The sequence below is a fragment of the Echiichthys vipera genome, assembly GCF_963691815.1.
Source record: "Echiichthys vipera genome assembly, chromosome: 3".
In the NCBI taxonomy this organism is placed as follows: domain Eukaryota; kingdom Metazoa; phylum Chordata; class Actinopteri; order Perciformes; family Trachinidae; genus Echiichthys; species Echiichthys vipera.
This window is the reverse complement of record NC_139828.1, coordinates 19,715,295-19,734,363: the sequence shown is the minus strand read 5'-3', so window position 1 is coordinate 19,734,363 and position 19,069 is coordinate 19,715,295. Positions and strand designations below refer to the sequence as shown.

General features: G+C 40.1%; 1 protein-coding gene across 5 annotated transcripts; it reads right to left on the bottom strand.

Annotated features, from left to right (window-relative positions):
* Positions 1 to 801: 801 nt before the first annotated feature.
* On the bottom strand, positions 802 to 16,187 carry LOC310966494 (phosphatidylinositol 3-kinase regulatory subunit beta-like). 5 transcript variants are annotated; one of them, XM_083940244.1, is made up of 12 exons: positions 16,118 to 16,187; positions 7,403 to 7,540; positions 6,424 to 6,529; positions 6,184 to 6,282; positions 5,135 to 5,315; positions 4,653 to 4,778; positions 4,391 to 4,533; positions 3,860 to 4,036; positions 3,051 to 3,089; positions 2,716 to 2,787; positions 1,987 to 2,148; positions 802 to 1,790 (listed from the first exon to the last, which is right to left on the bottom strand). In XM_083940244.1, exons 2-12 carry the CDS (start codon positions 7,521 to 7,523, stop codon positions 1,601 to 1,603), a joined length of 1,416 nt encoding a protein of 471 aa, XP_083796370.1. In that variant the 5' UTR covers positions 7,524 to 7,540; positions 16,118 to 16,187; the 3' UTR covers positions 802 to 1,600. The 5 variants fall into 5 exon arrangements, with proteins under 5 accessions (XP_083796370.1, XP_083796366.1, XP_083796367.1 ...); XM_083940240.1 differs by lacking the exon at positions 16,118 to 16,187 and adding an exon at positions 13,003 to 13,095; XM_083940241.1 differs by lacking the exon at positions 16,118 to 16,187 and adding an exon at positions 13,003 to 13,095 and having other exon boundaries at positions 4,653 to 4,775.
* Positions 16,188 to 19,069: the final 2,882 nt, after the last annotated feature.

Genomic DNA, 19,069 nt, shown 5'->3' with positions numbered 1-19,069 from the left:
TACCAACTCCACTCACAAAAATATAGACCGTATGAAACAGCTGTCTGCGTCATCAAAAATAATCTGAACCTGATTATCTCATACACCTCAGTAACTGCTTATTTTGGGTTGAATGTACACAACACAGAAATGCATGAAGCATTTGCCTGTGCTCCATGTCAGCTGCTTCACAGTTAATACCCACTCATATATTATTACTAACACTTTAAAGTGTTAACGAGTGAGCTTAAAGTAAAACTCTAACGTGATTGTCCCATTTGTCTATGAACGAAAATCATCACCTGCCAATAGTTTGAAAGCTGCAATAACGACAAAAATATTCTACTCACAGGAGCTTCAAAGCATAAATACACCCCAGAGGTAGAAACTATGAATCCTTTTTTGTCTCATGTCCTGAAGATATTATGGAACTGTGCAGAATGAAGATGACAGTAAGAAAATAACTTTTATATTCATAATCACTGAAATAAAATCTTATTTCCAACAAGCAACATCAATATGTGTAAAATCTCACAAATCTCCAGCGTTCATCTGTGTGCTTGTGTGTTTTGGATAAAGTGCTTGTGTGTCTCTTCAGTTTCTATGCGTCCCATCCTGAGCTCAGTTTCCCAGAAGCATCTTAAACACTGCAAGTGCACTGATTATATGGATTTACGATATGTACTGTACTGTGGATGGATGGAGGCTGATGCAGAGTATACTTTGGATTGTTTGAGAAATATTTCACAAATATTCAAAGCAAAAGTGGCCAAATCATGACCATGATTTCAATACTGTCTGAAATGTCATATTTGCTCCTTAAATATTTATGAATTATTGTGCTTTATTTCAGGGGCAAAAAATGAAATATTTATTGTCTGGATCAGTGGATAATGTCAATGTGTTTCTCTCCACCAGGTAAATATACCATCTTTTTTTATACCTGAAAACAAGCAAGCCAAATCCTATGTCTCTGCTTTGATTGTTCTATGTATAAAAATCAGTTCAGTGTCAGTAATTTGAACGCTAGATGCTAGTATCCTGTGTTGTACTAAGTTTTTCAATTTTAATCCCAGCACCAATGTGGGAAATGCTGACACCAGTGTTGTCATGATGAGGCAGTATGTCAGTACTACCTCCGTACTGCTGCAAAAGATTTATTTCAATGTTGAATTCAGCTAAGTACTTAATCCCAATTGTGTTTTGCAAGCTGTATGTGCAGATGGCGAGTAAATGGGATTTTTTAATATTAGGAATAATAGCTTTAAAAAAGAAATGAGATTAGAACAGCGCAGCAGTGAATATGTGACCATTAACACAGCTGACAATAAACTAACCAAACATACATCTACTGTGGAAAAGCTGTTCAAATATGTTCCAAGTAACAAAGCAGCAAAGCATTTGTGTGAGTGCTGTTCAGTAACGTTTGTTGTTTGCTGCAACATCTTACCAGTGTAGGAATCTTAGATCCGAGCACTGAAACTGTTTCTGGAAATTCTCGTATGGTGACGACGCAGTACTCGGTTATAGAGCCTTGCAACAGTGTCCTTGTTTCTGCGTCCGTGGTGCAAATACAGTGAAGCTTTGGGAAAGTGCCATCAGGGTGGCGTGCTGGTGTGTCTCAGCTGGGCTGCTGGCTGAGAGCGGGCCAGGCCAGGGTTACATTCAACTGCTGGTTGTGCTGGATCAGGGATGTGTGTCGATAGTGGAGGACCAGCTCTCTCAGCGATGGGTACAGGTTGTAGGGCTCAGCGAAGCCGTACCCCGTGGATGTTCTGTAGATCACACAGTGCTTCACATCCCCATCCACACTGCATGAGACGAAGCAAATAATAAAAAGTTTTTAACTAAGGTCGTTTGGATCCCGAAGTCCAATGCAGGAAAGGTTAGGAGTTTAATCTGCACTTCACCCACTTTTGGTAAAAATCTATGATCCATTAGGATTAGAGAGGGGCAAAATGTTGTGATTTTGAAATGCCTAAAAGATGCAAATCTGATGGTACTCACACAACAGAGCAGGCAAAGGAGCCTCTCTGACTCTGGCTGTCTCTGATTAGGAAAGTCCCGTCACTTCTCCCCCTCAGCAGCTCTTCTGCCTCCTTTCTTCTCATCCCACCAACGTACCAGCTCCTCTCCTCCTGGTCGCTATCATCTGCCAGAGTGTACGGGCTAAAGGATGAATGTGAGGTGGAAGTGTTAGATTAGTTAAGAAATATATTTTAAAGCCTACAAACCCACACAAAAGCAACAGTTAGTTGCCCTCATCCGATGCCTTGGCAGGTTAATGTCATAACCTTCGAACAAACATGGCAACTTAACCTGGATTCTTTTCCCTGTGCTAATTCATCATAACAAAAGCAGAAATCGTTATAAAACTGTTACAGTGGGTCGCATATAAGCACTGTTGGCTAATGAAAATGGTTACATAGCTTGTGTTTTTTAATGCATTTATGCTCCTTCATTTTCACATAATAGAACATAAGGCTGTTGGTATACTGTGTTTTTCCTTCGCTGCCATACTTGACTCTATCTATCGCACATACGTGTGTATGCGTCTGTGCATGTTTCAGGACTTGCACACATAGAAGCAGCTTTCAGATTCTTGTGAGAGGCAGATTGTATGAAGTAACTAAAAACCACTAAAACTAGCAAATATCTATTCTTGTTTATTTTGTAGTTTTCTGTTTTAATTAAAAACTATAAGCTCAGCTGACCAGGAAAAATGAGGATACTCACTCTTCTTCTTCATGCGTAATACCCAGCCAATCATTGATCTGGCTCTGTCTAGTGCCTTGCTGGGTGAGCCAGCTGAAACACAGACAAAACATAGTAAAAAAAAATAGGTTGCAATAAGTTGATATTTAGAAAAAAAACATGCTGTAAGTCATATTAGATGACAAAATGCCAGATGACACAAAGGCTTTTCTAGCTAGATTTTAAAAAAGCTTTGCCAAAACAATATCCATTACCATTATACTGTTTTGCATATGCAACAGTCACATTATACATGTCTAATGTAGGGGCACGCAATTGTTCTACCTTGTTAATGCATAGTAATAATGTCAGCAGACCTTGAGTTTTGCTTTTTGTTGTAAAATAGCAGCAACAGTCTGTGTAAAAAAAACAAGGCTTAGTGTGGAAAATGGGACACAAATGCTTATTTGAATTTACTGAAGTCAGAAAGAGTCAGTTAGAAAGTCATAGTCTTCATATCTGGCTCATGATAGGGCCTTGTGCTGAGCATACTGGGGATTCACAGCTGTGGCAACATGAATGAGAACAGCTGATTGGTTTTTCTATGTTTACAACTCAGCTGTGTCAGTGGTATGTGATGGACTGTTTTCAACTAAACATTTTATCAGTCATGTATATCAGATCCGGAGGCATTATGTTTTCGGGCTGTCTGTCCATATGTACGCCCCGATCTTGTGAACGTGATACCTCAAGAATCCCTGGAGGGATTTTCTTCAAAGTTAGCACAAATGTCCACTTGGACATGAATGAATTGATTCGATTCATGGAGGTCAAAGGTCAAGGTCTCTGTGTCCTCACATAACACATTTTTGTTTATAACTCAGGTATTCCTGTGCTGATTATGACAACATTTTGCACAAATGTTGAATAGGATAAAACTCAGTTACAACCTCAGTTAATTCCCCTCTTGATCTGCAGTACATTCTGTGTACAAAGCTTTCTCCTGGTTTGTCTTTCTTGTCCCTTTCATGTACTTGATGTACTGTATATTTGAATAAAAAATAAGTAGTTTTAAGATATCAAATCTATATGAATGTATCTATAATATGTACAGGGCAGACCTGCCTCCACATTTTTGAAAACAGACTAAAATGTAGAACATGAGGCGCTGAAGGGTTGGACTTACAGCAGGTATTGATCCCTGATCTTTCTGAGCTGCACAAGGTCGGGCTTCAGGCTGTTCATTTTCTTGTCAACCTCCATGTGAGCCAGCGCCTTTTTACTCAGCTCCTCCTCCAACGTCTTCTTGCTGTTGTGGATCTCCTCCACCCTCGACTGCAGCTCCTCTGAATTGCTTTGAATCCTGGGAGGAGGAGGGACAGAAGGAACAACTTCACCGGTTTGCTGTGAGCATGCTGAATGAGCATGACCAGCAGCGACTCAGTGATTTTTATTTCTTAAAGAGATATTTTGCTGATTTTAATCCAGGTCTGTGTCATGGCAATGTGGACATTTTGTTCAGATGGGGTTTGGCGTGTCACCATGGCGAACGTCCCTGCGCAACTGAGCATCAGAGATCTGCCAAAATCCACAATGCCCACATTGTCATGACACAGACCTGGATTCAAATGGGTAAATTATCTCTTTAACACGGAGGACATACAGTTAGAAGAATACATAAAGTGACAAAATTGCAAAGAAGCATTTTGAAGCATACTTGTCTGTCTCAGTACTGCTGTCTAATGAGAGGAACATGTCGATGTATTCTTTGCTGTAGCGTTCTTGAGTTTCACACTCCTCCTCAAAGATCCGAATGATTTCGCTGAAAGCCTCTATGGCTGTCCGCTTGCTCTGCAGCTCCTGGTGAGGAAAAGCAACAAAGCTTTACTCTTACATTCATTTTAAATATATTTCTTTAAATCAATAGATACGCATTTATTCAGTAAAATGAAGTTTTGTGTATTAGGATGCTGTTGTACCTGGGAAGTTTCGTTAAACTTCTCGAACAGACGGTCATACTCTTTGCTCTTCTCTTTGTATTGATCCTGAAACATCCTCAGCTGTTCTCCAACTGCATCAATGTCAACTTCCATCACAACCTGCTGCTACAGACAAGAATGTAAAAGAGATTTAGGGCCAAGTCCATTTTTTAAATCTCCTATGATAAATTTAGTCTGATCTAACCTGACATTAGAGAAGGTTTGGGGCTGTGACATTAAGCATGTTATTTACACTATTACCAAACATGTAGACAATTAAATACACTTATTAGTCAATGTCCCTGTAACTAGCTCTGATGCAACCAAAATCCCATATAGGCCATGATAAGAAATGATAAATGAATAAATAACAATAAACCTCTACAATAAAAAAACAGAATAGGATTATATTTATGTATTTTGTAATGAAACAGTTTTAATACAAGACAGCACGTTCAGAGCTCAAGGCCTCATTAACGCACCTGCTGGTATCTGGTTATGGGGTAGAGTAGCCGTGTGTCCAGTTTAGAGTTGTACAGGGCCAGAGACCTTTTCTGGTAATACCGGATCAGGTCCACCACAGAGTGAAAGGCCAGTGGCTCAGAAAAGCCATATTTCCCGCCTTGATAGTAGATCTTGATCAGTCTGTTGGAGCCATCTTTCCTGCAAAAAGTCAAAGCAAAACTGTTGCACAAAGCTGCCGTGTGATGGTGCAGCAAACCTACAGGTTTCATTTCTAAACAGTTTGGCAAGTGGAACTCTCACATGGATTTCTTTGGTGTGTGATCCAAAAATTTCACAGGCCCTGCAGAACTCAGCACAAATGTTGCTGGTGCAAGATATATTTACTCTACTGCAGACAGGAGCAGCCGTTCAGCATCGTACTTGTGGGATCAGCATAGAATGAATTTCAGATATGGAAATATGAGAGCTGTTTCTTATTAGGCTTAACCACTGATGTAAGTGCCTTATCTTCAACACCCAACCCCCATCCTGAACAGTAGGGATGGGTCAAGATTTTCCAATATTTGAATAGTCATTAACTTGTGAAACGAAATTATGCAACTCAAAAAGTTTTAACTTTTCCCTTGTGTTATTGCCACCTAGTAGTAAGAGGTTACCAAACTGTGTGTAGCATTTTTTAGTCAGCTTTCAACTGAGTATGCGGAATGAGAGCGAGCAGGGATCTTCAAAGATTGGTCAAATAGTTCCCATATCGAATAGTACTTTTGCTTGAAATGCACATCCCTCCTATACAGACCTCCAATGCTTTTTTCCAGCTCAGACACAGCGCTGTGGATATATATGTTTGGCAATGGGAGACTAATATAAATATAAAGCATGAACAAAGATTGTACTTAAGATTGATTAAAGTTGTAGCATATATGTGTTCTCTGAGACAGATGTGAGTCTCTTGACTGGAAAAACACACACGAAAAGCATCCAGGGTAGAAGGTTATGTTGCTGACCGTTGTCTGCACTTTTTGTTGCATCAACCATGCTCTCAGCACACAAGTTAAAAAGTAGTTACCTGAGCGTGAGAGTGTATTCCCCCTTAACCTTACTGGAAGCATCTCGGACCAGGAACGAGCCATCAGGAGTGTTTCGCATCATATCATTTACTTCCTCTCTGGACAACCACAAAGGACATGAAGGTTTCATATTGTTCATGTAGGAGTTTAGTAAAACTTGCAAGAAAAAGAGTTTCAGAAGCATATGTTATATGAGCTGGTGATGCATCAAATCATCAACACACCATATTAAAATGTACCTTGAGGTATTTTCCCAGTACCACTCTGCGTGAAACAGATCGTTGTCTTCAGAGCTGGATTCACATGCTGCCATCACTTTGGTTATGTTGTTCTTGGATTGAAGGTCTGACCACAAAGGCAATAAAACATTTGCTTACAAATATAGAATTGCAAAGACAAAAAATAATGTCATATTTTTAAATCAAAAGCGGGTTACCAAGTTTTCAAGTATTTCTTTTAAACTGTTTTATATAAATAATCTAAAATAATAATTATCTAGAGACCATTTTTTTCGAAAAGGATCAAACCAGCCGCAACGCTAAATCAGCCCAGGGAAGTAAAGTGGTTGGGCAATGACCCCCTTCCCTTCCCTTCTGGCGCCCTTGCTGGGACCACACCCATCTTTCATTTTGATCTCAACAACAAAGGTTTCGTGACTGCATCTGTCTGTTTTGTATGAACATTGCATTAACAAAATCTGTCCGAAGACAGACAAAATACTCAAAACCTCTTCTGTATGAGTCCCCGCTACAGTAGATGTCTCCAGGACCACATTTGGCCATGAAGACAAAGACACACAGACTTAAAAGGTGAACAAAGTGGAGCGACGCTGTCGTGGCTTGTAATAATAGCGGCGATAGTGCATGTTGTGCAAAGTCTGGATTGTTGAAGACACTCATTTTTGTTTTAAAGGCAAAGTGAAAAAAACTACATAACTACATAAGATATAATCCATCTAGTCCATCCTTTTATCCCCACCATATAACCATCTTCTTATCCATCAACAGCAGGTCATTTTTGTTTTGATTTGAAAAATGACTAAACAGTAAATGTGCTAGAAATATGAAGGACTACTGCATTTGGAATAAAAACTACAGAAGTTTCTGCTAACACATATGATGATTATTTTCTCTTTTGTTTGGAACAAAAGTGATTAGATAAGCTACAAACGATCTGTTACACTTCTAATAAGCAGAACAAAAAGATGCTGGAGATTACCTCCTTCCTTAATGTTGGTTCTTAGAGCAGGAAACACATCATCGTGATGAACAGGGGAGGAAGGGTCCTGCAGGTACGCCGTCAGGGTGCAAGACTGAGCCTCGCTGTCGTTTTGGCCCATCTCAGGCTCCAAGAGCTCTGCAATATCAACCGCACAACAAGCCAGTGTTACTCCTGATGTCAGTTGAGGCCAGTCTGTGCTATCTGCACTTTGTAGCTGTTCAGCACACACTGCTGGCCCACTGACAAGGACTCCAGAGGGAGATATCGTTCTGTTGCTTAGTCTTGCACCATGTGGAAGAGTCTGTCCAGACTAGTCTGCTGACAGGTGACACTGTCTGACTGCCTAAAATACCAGAACAGGCACTCCTAAACACCCAGGCACACTCAGCCAGACTCAGTGTGGCTTAGCTCGACCTCGCCTTGCTTTGCCTCGCCTAACAAACAACAGCTGTCTGCAGCGAGATGCCATGTGCGGACTGGAGCTGTTGATGTGCCACTGTGTCTGTTTACAAACATACAAACAAGTCTTTATTGTCCCTGTGTGTTAACTTGCCATTAGGAAAGCAGGGATAGGTGAAAACTTGTCTTTCAGGCATTTCCTGAATGCATCACATTTATATGAGAATTGTTTGTTTACTAGTATGTGGCTATGCGACACTTAATACATGTGTGTAGTGAGAGGAGTGCTTCTAGTACTTGATGTAACATATCATCCCTTCAGCACTTGTGATGGCATGTCTGGAGATGCATTGAATACGGCTGCTGAAGACAGCCTGTATTTCTCAGGAATCATATGTATGCTGTTGTAAAATTAGAAAGGACATAAACTCAGGGCATACAAACAGTGAAGCTCTGTCAAAACTTGCCTGGTATAAAAACCTAAGAAAAGCTCTGCATCTGATAAATCTTTCCACTCACTAAGCCTTTGAAACTATAGCTCCTTTCACACAGTCTGTTCGTTGCGGGGGCGACATCTGTGTGAAAGGAAAAGCAATGACCTAACCTTACTCTGCCAGATAGATTAATTCGCAGGATTCGCATTTGCTTTGCCTATCCCTGCATAAACTATCGGCAACATACAGGCCGAATCAACCAATCAGATCAATGAAGCGTATCATGTGCTAACATCGTCAAGGCAAAGCTCAGAAAGTAAACAACACGTCGGTAAAGGATATTTGCAAATTTACGGCTAAAAGGCACAATTTCAGGTGCCCGGTCCATATTCCAACAGAAGGATCCAAGAGAAAAAAGTGTAACCGAACAGCTTGTTCGATTGCTGCGCTCATCTCATCTGCGGAAGCCTCCATGTTTTTTACACTGAACAGTCGCTTTTTGTTGCGTCACACGACTCAAAACCAACACTGATTGGCACGGTCACTTGGCAAACTTCTCCAGATTTTCTCCACCGCACGTTACCAGACTGATCTGCGAGTAAAATACAGTGGAGCTTACAAGATCAGGGTGGTCTCACAAGGCTAGGAATGACCCAAAGTGGACCCACAGGCAGGTGAAAAAGTGACAAAACAGCAAGGACTTCATGTTTGCGTCAACAGCTGTTTCTGCCCCAACCATTGGCCGTACCCAGAGTCGTAGAGAACGCTGAACATCTTGTTTGCCCTCTGTAATTAGGTGCAATGAAACCGTCCAGAGTAAAGCCAACAGCCTGCTTTATCAATACCGGTTCAACTAGCATTTGTAGAAAACAATATTTCCCTCTGCTCTGTCCGCAGTCTCTTATCAACCGCTGCTGTGTTTTACACAACCTCAGTGCACTACTCTGCAAACAGCACAAGCTGAAACTAAAACTGTCGGTATGGAACCGTTTTGCTTATTTACGATTCAATGACATCATCGTACGGGATTCACGTCAGAGGGTGGTCAGACACTGACTGATGTCTGTGTTCTCAGAATCAAAAATACTTTAATAATCCCAGGGAGAAATTAAATTAAAACTTCAGATACACAAACAACTAATATTATACAAACAACATATATTGGTAAACTTTTAAGAAATATATACAAGATCAAAAATACCAGACTAATGTGCAAAAGAACAGATTGTCTGTGGTTGAGTCTGAATTACAGGGATGAGGTGAGAGGCTCTCCAAGGGATGCATTATATAATTTAATGACCACAGACAGAAAGATTTTCTGTGGCGCTCTGTGGTGCATCTGGGTGCGAGGAGTCTTCTGCTGAAGGTGCTCCTCTGCTGGGCCAGTGTGTCCTAGATAGGATGGGAGACATTGTCCAGGATAGACCGGAGCCTGGACAGCATCCTCCTCTCTGCCACAGTTGTCAGGGTGTCCAGCATCTCCCCCACGACATCACTGGCCCTCCTGATCAGTTTATTCAGGCTGTTGGTGCCTGCGACCTTCCGCCCACTGCCCCAACATGTGACAGCCAAGTTCGCATTCGCCACAACAGACTCAGAAAACATCCTCAGCATCGTCCGGCAGATGTCAAAGGACCTCAGCCTCCTCAGGAAGAAGAGTCGACTTGGGCACTTTTTTGTAGACAGCTTCTGTGTTTCTAGTCCAGCTCAACTTATTATTGAAGTACACCCCAGGTACTTATACTCCTCTACAGTGTCCACAGGGACCCCCTTGATGGAGACAGGGGTCCCAGGTGTTTTCACCCTCCTCAGATCCACTATGAGCTCCTTTGTTTTAGTCACGTTGAGCTGCAGATGATTCAGCTCACTCCAAGTGACAAAGTTGCCCACAACAGTCCTGTATTCACTTTCATCCCCCTTTCCAATGCAGCCAACTATTGCTGAGTCATCAGAAAACTTCTGAAGGTGGCAGGACTCAAGTGCAATAGTTGAAGTCTGAGGTGAAGAGGGTGAAGAGAAAGGGAGAGAGGACAGTCCCCCAGTGTTGCTGTCGACCCTGTCAGACACAGTTCTGTAGGCGTCCACACATCTGGGGGGCACAGGCTTTAAGCACCCTGGGAAATACGCCATCGGGGCCTGCAGCTTTGCCAGGGTGGAGTCTCGTCAGCTGTCTTCTCACCAGGTCAGGCGTGAAGGACACTGTAGAGGTGTCCAATGGAGGAGGGCTGAGCTCATCAGGTTGTGGAGGACATGATGTAGAGCAGGAGAGAGGGGGGTATAGGAAGGTGTGAAGTGAGATGGTGAAGGGCAGACAAAGGGTCTGTAGGAGAAGGAGTAGGGGGAGGTAAAGTGGCATTGGGATATGGGCTGGCAGCAGCAGAGTCATGTGGGGGATGGGCCGCCGTATCAAACCTATTGAAAAATAGGTTCAATTCATTGGCCTGGTCCACACAGTCCTTCAACCCTATGCTACCAGTCTTCTGGAACCTGATGATGGTTCTCATGCCACTCCACACATCCCTCATGTTGTTTCCCTGGAGTTTGTTCTCCAGCTTTCTCCTATTATTGTCTTTAGCCTCCCTGATTTTCCTCCTCACAGTCCTTGTGGTCATGGGCTTCCTCTTCACCAGAGGCACATAGCAGGGTTTGGAAGCGGCATTGATAAAATCAGCACAAAAAGAAACACTAAAACTAGCGAAAGTAACCTCATTGTAGAGGGCAAAACTTCACAGAAGTTAGGGTGAAGAAACAAAACGAACAAAAGAGAATACAAGTTAAACTCAAAGGCTGGAGTAGCAACAGGCAGTATTCAACTTTTCGCGCATGCACACTATATTCTACATTCTTTGTAATCTTCACTCAGTATTGTGATGTCATGTCAGGAATATAATTTATTTCACTGATATTTGAGCTCAGTTTAAAATATTGAATTCTAATCATGTTCTGAAGATCGATTTTTTAAAATAATGTATTTTTAAAAAAGAAAATTATGAAGTCATGAAAATGAACTGATACGCGTATTGATTTGCAACAATAGCCCATCAGTAAAACCCTAAATAAACCAATCCCTAATTATGATTATGAATTTCGTGGCACACCGTGTCAGGTGTAATGACAAAAATAGCTCAAGGAAAATTAAAATGTGGCCCCCTAAACAATATAAAAACCGACAAACGAAACATGATGGTCTGAAAAAAATGGCCTATTGGACCAAAAGCCCGGCAGTCCTAAGGGCCGTCCAAAACAAGAGCTCAAACCTCTGAAAGTACATACTAGAGGGGAGTAACTGCCAGAGGGTTTTTCCTGTCCTTTTGTATGTTAGCCACCAAGAACTGTCAGCTACCTGCTCTCTATTATCGGCTGCAAGAACCAAATGAGACATATAATGTGTGCTTTGAAGATCAAAGCATGTAAACCTATTATAGCTGCCCAGAAAAATACAAATATGACCCTGAAAAGAAGCATAATAGGGCCTCTTTAACATATGGCTGTTACACAGTTAATTAATCATGTATAACTTTGTATGACGCAGCAAGAAGAAACACTTAATTCCGTCTGATATTTAACAAGATTTAACATCATTCAGTTTTAATTTTATTTCCATGACCATGTGAATAAATGTAATGTTTCATGTGCTTGTCTACCTTATAACTCTGTTTACACATTTTTATAACTGCTGATTTGGTATTCCTCTGCCCAGATAGTGAGCAGAGCACCAATATCCTCGTTTGACCAGTACTTTTGGTTACTGTCATTTCTTGTTGTTTTTTCTGGGTTCTTAAGTGATTATGAGAAATGCCCAGAGACTCTAACTCAGGCCACAGTAGCCCTGTTGGCCCATGGGTAAACAGTGGACCATATTTGCCAAAGAACTGGCCTCAACACAGCCTCATCATGGTGTGATTTTAGACCGAGTAGCCTTGGCTCGAGCTTACTCGCTTTTGGCGCGGTAGTGGAAAGACAGCTGATGTGACTTTTACTTCCTTAGCCCTGTGTAACTGAAACAACTTCACTTTGCTACTCAGTGGAGCTATGATAACCATTTATCGTTAATGTTAAGATAGCAGTATAATTACCGTAGATGTCACCCAGCAGAGTAACAGTTACGCAAATCAACACGGATCACAACAAACTCTTATCAGAACAGTTTACATACTTTACAGACAGGAATGTCTTAAGACTTTCTGATGGCTAATTAAATGTTGCAGAGGTTTGGATATTTGGATATCTACTGCATTGGGTTATATGTCCAAAATCGTCTATCCCAATATAAGTAATTTCATATCTGGAGCGATTTATATGACGATACATCTGTTTTCTGGTAATTCAATGAATAAATAGTGTATATTAAATAACTACATGGTAAAGACTATTTTTGTATACTTCAGTGCAAATTAAATACGTGACAAGTGAAAACTGAGAATTTTATCATTTTATTAAGAACTTTAGTTGAAAAAGAACATTTTAAGGACAAGTGCGTGAAGTGTCCAAATTACATAAATATTGCCGCAAAGCAGTTTGGCTGCTGATTTTTCCAACGTCACGGTATAAACTATATAGAAAAATATATACATAAACATTTTTCTATAGTTTTAACAATATATATCATCATATCACCCAGTCGTACTTTGTTGTACAGAAAAGGATGAGAAGACACTTTAGCTAAGCCAACTCCTTTGTTACAAGATTGTGTCTGCATCATTTTCTCATCTGTTTACAATAATCTGTATTGATGCTCAAAAACCTTACATCACCAAATCTTACCTTGAACCACTGGTGAAGTCTCAGGTCTAGTAGCCATATCTGTTTGCTGTCGTGATTGGTTAAGTGGCGATGGCATCATCACAGAAAATACAGAATGAGGCTCAGGATTACCTCCCATATGGTTGGCGCTCTCGTTGACGACTGCAGCCTCATCTCTGAGATGGAGGGATGCTAGTGATGACATTGGGAAGTCAGCTGGCTGGAGCTTGTTGTCCTTGGCGCAGTTGAGAGCTGTGAGCTGGAAACCCTCTTCTGCCATTTTTACACACTGAATAGTCCAGCTAGGTTTTATTGAGGTGATGAAGCAGCAGGATGTTAGGTGCCAGGGTGCTGTTGATCACATACTATCAGCTCATAGTTGCACTCATGGCTGAGGGTAGAGAGGGTGACAGTGCAGAGTTCAAGGCTGCCCCGTGTTGTGGAGGTAGAGCATGTTTCTCAGCCTAAACCCCCGGTTTAACCTCATCACAGAGCAGAGCGATGACATTGCCTGTAGATCTATGTTTTCACTTTAATGCCCTCAGTGGGAGTTTTTCCTGTTCTGCTTCACACTCATTGGCTTTAAGGTATCCATACTGGGAGCTCCCCAGAACAACCACAGTTTGTAACTGAACAGCCGACTGCCTGCTTCATAGACACCTTGACACTAGTTATTGAGCTGTAAACCCACTGGAGAGTGAAAGACCGAAGTACGACTTCCTTATGGATTCACACACAGTCTCATGTCAGAAAACCTAAAACAAAAAAGGCACAAATAAAGTTTGAGAGTCATTACTACAAATTGTGAAAATTTGTCTTTTTGCATGCAAACATTTAGCTAATTAATGGTGTAATATCTGCACCATCTGTTTCACAACTCTATCCCTTATTTTATATTTTGGCCAGTCAAACCGTTATGTATTTTAGTTTCATGTTCCAGACTTGCTGCCCAGTGTGTTGATGCTAAGTTTGAAATTTAACCTCTGACATTATCAGTCTGAGCACTTACAGGGGCTTCCTACAGGTTGAGATAAACTTAATTATTGCTGTTACTGACATATTTATGCACTGAACTGTTGCACCATAGCTGTTTTATAAGAGATATTGTAACCATCATTGTGAGGCATAAATCTTCAACTGTCCACAACGTCTATACTCTTGCATATCCAATTACACATCTGGTTATGTCCGACCAGGGCTGCTTAGGGTAATATTGGGTTATTGTGTTATGAAGTACCTTGAATTGCCAGGTATTTAACTCACTTCATTAATAAACAACACGTTTGTATCTGACCTTTCTGGTTAATTCTGCTTTCTCAAGTGATTTGCTAGGAAATGCACCATAACACAAATCCATCTAAAATGATGACACTGCACCATATTTGAAGACAATATCCACATCACCAACTGTTAGTGTTAACAGAGTTAACACGGTGATAAAGATATGCAGGTCAACTGCAGCCCAAGCTTTATGCAGATGCTGGAAATATATAAAGCATATTCCAGACTCTCTGTATAATGAATGCCTTTTTGATGGAGGTACAACTTTTTTTGGTACATTCTCTAAATAAAAACAGAAATCTAAAAGTCATCTGTTACACCAAAAAAGCAGTTAATTTGATAATTGAATATCAACACAGCAAACCATATCCGTTCTCACAGAATTACCAGGAACATATTTAGGCTTCAGCAATGGACCTTGTTTGTCCCAGGATCAAACATATACAAACATATACATTTTTACTCCTGGAGAAAAGTGTGTGCACATAATTTCCCAGAGAGTATTGTATATCCTTTTGGGATTTCATGAGAAGTCAACATTTTTATAGTGTTATATCACGAAAACCATAACATGGTAAAGAATCCAGAGGTATTGTGGCTAAATCCTCTCCCTCTTATATGCATCTGGGATTAGTCAGCGGTTTATTATCCTCGTATACCCTTTACAATGTGACATCCTATTGAAGAGATGTGATGTGAGATGGGGGTATCATCTGAGCTTCAACAGGAAAATGAACAGTACTTAATTTTTAGCTAAATTTATTTTAATAAAATATCAGACTTTTTTTGTAAACATGACTGATCTGTTGAAAAACAGTAACCTCATTTAATTTCTTTACTAAATATTTTTTCCATTTATGAAATCTGGACAACTAATACTTCTCAGCATCTATTGTAGTTATCAAAGGTTTTGAAAAGGCTTTAAAATGACGTCACGATGTGACATTTCATATCGCCATCTGTATTGTTGCTGTTAAGGGGCAGATGATTTAAAATGTTGTCTGTTTCCATAAAAGAAGGATAAGGTAGTGTATAAATTTACTGAGTGATGCAACATTGCAGATCAAAAGTCAAGGCGTTTGAAATGGCGTCGACATCAATTTACTTAGAATGGTACACAGCCAAGTCTTCGCAGCTCGATGTTACTGGGACATTGTGTCCAGTTCTTGTTGGGACGTGCACGATACTTAATATGATTTGGACAAAGTCCTGCGATCTTTATCACATAAGCCAATTTTCTTATTTTAGCTTTAATACTTTGCTAAAAAAAACAAAAAAACAACGTCCACCTGAGACTACACCTAACTGGGTTATTTCAATAATCACCTTTTTTGGTATTAATATCCACATTTCTATTTATGTTTGTAAATCAGAAAAATTAGCTGTCCCAAACATGGTTGTGACCTAATCAAAACAAATGGTGTTTATCTGGCTAATGCATTATTATTGGCTTGGTGGATCCATAAGGGAAGTTAAAAATCTGCGCCCTGCTGAAAAGTGTCGGGCAATACAAATTTTCAATCCACTATCCAACAGAAAATGACGAAGGTATTTATTTTGTTGATGACTATCCTCTTAATGCATTTTTTTTATTTTTTATTAAATAGTTGGTCGTAGTCTGTTATCAATCAGTGTTGTATCCCAAAAACGGGACGGCTGATGTGCGCCATATTTCCCCCAACGCCTTCAAGCTTTCCATCGTCCCGTACCTAAGCTTGGAATGACGAAGAGATACGACAACTGAACATGCAAGAAACTTTCAAAATGGCAACTTCTGGTGTAGATAACATCTGAACAGCCTGAAAATATGAAAAATCATCAGGAAACTCGGAAGGATGGGACATTACGCACCTACCTGGGCCAAGAGAAGGGACCGAGCGGCAGAGGAAGCCAATGTTTCATCGACACCCATGAAGCGGCAAAGAGAGGTGGCTGGACGCACACGTGTCTCAGATCAAACCAACCACCGGCCTCGGTCCTCACGCCATCCAATGTCCCTCCACCCCCCACTCCTCCCATCCCGTAAAGCCTCTGCGCCCTCCATCTTTTAAAGATCCTCTCGACTTGGTTGTTGTCCGTCCCCTCTGAGTGCTACATTTTCCCACGCTGCCATTCCTCTGGGTATTTCCTCTCCTCTGCAACGATACACGTCATGTCTTCATGAAAATCAAGCCTTTGCCAAGACATTTCCCACCTTGTTTTTACTTTTGGATGCAATGCTCAGGAAAAAGCTCCACTGATCTCTGGAGTGCAGTGTAAAAATAAATCTATAAAAATATATGTAATAATAAATATAAGCATTTAAAAAAAACTATAAGAACAACTTGATGTCTTGAAAAATGTTCTAAAGCTTGTGCATCTAAAGGAAAGGCAAAAGTAAAAGCAGCTCAACTCTTCCTACCGTAACTCTTTTTACAGTTTGAGACCACAGTGTGGATGCACGGTGGGGGGACAGAAGCATGAGAATGAGTCGGTGGGAAAAAAAAAAACCTCCTATATAAATAAATAAGGGAAGGAGGCCACTGTTGCTATACAGAGCAAGGGGCTTAGTAGTCTCCTGAAATCCTATTGGCCGGCCTGTTGCCATGTGCTCAGGAGTCAGCAGAGATGCTGCTAACAAATCAAGGAAATGTTCTAATATTAGACTGTATGTATCTAGGCAGCGGGAGCCCCTGACCTCTCAACTCAGCCAGCGTTACGTTCCACTTCACAGATCAGCATAATGAAAGAAGTGACGTGGAAGTAACTGGTTAAAAAAATGTTACGGTACTGTAGACAAAACCGCAGACACAGCCCCCCTCCATGATAGTACAGTTACGGACAGACACAGAGGGAGAAAACGTATTCATCCTCTGTTGATTTCTGTTTATTATGAAATACAGATACAGGATGTGATTGGACTGTATTTGGAATTATTTTATGACAGCATTGGGGAATTAGGACATTTTACTTTTAAAACATAAAAATAAAGACAGGCGTTGATTAAAAAAGGAATAGAATAATGTTTGTTTTAAATATAAATTTGCATTGTAAAGCCATTACATAATGTACATTGCTATTTAGCTTAAATTCAGCTCTGTCTCTAGCAATCTCATACTTGCAGGTTCTGCAGTAATAAACTAGGTCCATGCATTAAAAATGAAGCAAAGTGTAACTAGTGAGCAAAGAAAAAAGACATTTATTTTTAAAGCATGCTGCCTTTTTCTTTTCTGGTGTATTCCCTTTCCCCCTATACCCTGCGCTTATTTTCTATATTTTATAAATAATATTCTGTCGTGCAATGTCATCTCTATTGTTATTAAGCTGTTTTATACTGTCCGTAATACTAATTCTTCTGATAAACTGATTACATGTATTACTACCTCTTTATTTAGAGGCCTTCATCATCATATATCTGATAATGTCTGTACATTGTTTCAACACATGTTGGCAAATTTGAATTTCTTATGCAAATAGTTTTCACGTAATCCCTGAAAGTAATGTAGCCCAGTAGATATGTGCATTTTTCTTGCCGTAGCAATTTTGCCATTATTTATAGCCAGGTATGTGCTCCTAGATATTTTTATTCTATTCGAATGTCTGGAAAATATTTTGAAATCACAAAAACAATTCAGTCTTAATTTCTAATCTAATTGGGATCCCAACCATTTTTAAATAATATTTGCACCAAAAAAGACCTAATATTTCCACCTCATTAAGGTCAAAAGAGCCTCTCCTCTCTAAGCGGGGGATGGACAGATCTCCCGTTTCTGCATCTATAGGCATACACTATGCTATATCAAATATGAAATATGTTTGACCTGAGATTATACTTCACATCTACAATTAACAGATTATGTCTTTGGTAAACTCATAATTACTGATGTTGTTTACAGATGATTTGGTTACAGCATCTCTCTGCAATGCTGGTCTTCAGAAGCTGTTGAGTAAAGGCTCTCAATATGACGGTGACTAAGGAATCACATGTAATGGCAGGATAATTAAATGCAAAGAGGTTAGGGATGTTGTTTCCCCAAATCTACTCACTGTAGCAAGCACGTAAATACATGTACATTACACATGTCTTTCACTTGCTTGAAATAATACCATGATTTGACTGACCTTGTGTGGACCACAGTTTTAAATTACCAGTCATGCTGTAATTTTGTCAGCACAAATACCACTTCCATGTCAAACAGGGTTGAGAAACATGTACAGCAGATTGAATCATTAGAGAATAGCACAAGTGATGCACTGGCTGATCCTTCCAAAAACCTGCATGTTTATACCTTTGAGATGAGGCGACTGGTGCATTCTGAAAATGTTTATTTCTGCTGGGGTGTTAATGGTTCATGCCTCTGTTTTTTGATTTATGTTGTATTTTTTTAACACTGCAATCATTGTATGACAGCATAAGAGCATGAGGCTGTTTTATTTTTAAAACATAAAAATAAAGACAGGCATAGATGAAAATAAGAATAGGGTAATGTTTATTTTAAATATAAATTTGCATTGTAAAGCGGTTACATAACGTACATATTTATGTCTAAAACATTGGGGGAAAAAACATGGAAAAAGAGAGCACGGCTGATCTTACTGCTGTTGGGCAGTTTCTTAGGTTTCACCTCAAATTACACCGTATTTCTTGCCTACAAAGTACCATGTTACCAAAGAGCTGCCACTGTTTCAGCAGACTATTTCAAAATGATTTACCAGTGATCGTTTCATTTTCCGTGAGTTTCCATTGAAATCACCAACATGGATTTAGATGCAAAGACAAACAGCGTCAGTTCCCTCTGTTAAATTTTGCCTGCTGGCATAAAACTAT

Bases quoted from the DNA above. Each gene is read 5' to 3' on its own strand.
- LOC310966494 (XM_083940240.1), bottom strand. From the start codon at position 13,081: ATGATGCCATCGCCACTTAACCAATCACGACAGCAAACAGATATGGCT. The intron at 4,037-4,390 runs GTATGCTTCAAA...TCCTCCTCCCAG, and splicing joins AGCAGTACTGAGACAGACAA to GATTCAAAGCAATTCAGAGG. The intron at 2,149-2,715 runs GTGAGTATCCTC...TTCATCCTTTAG, and splicing joins ATTACGCATGAAGAAGAAGA to CCCGTACACTCTGGCAGATG.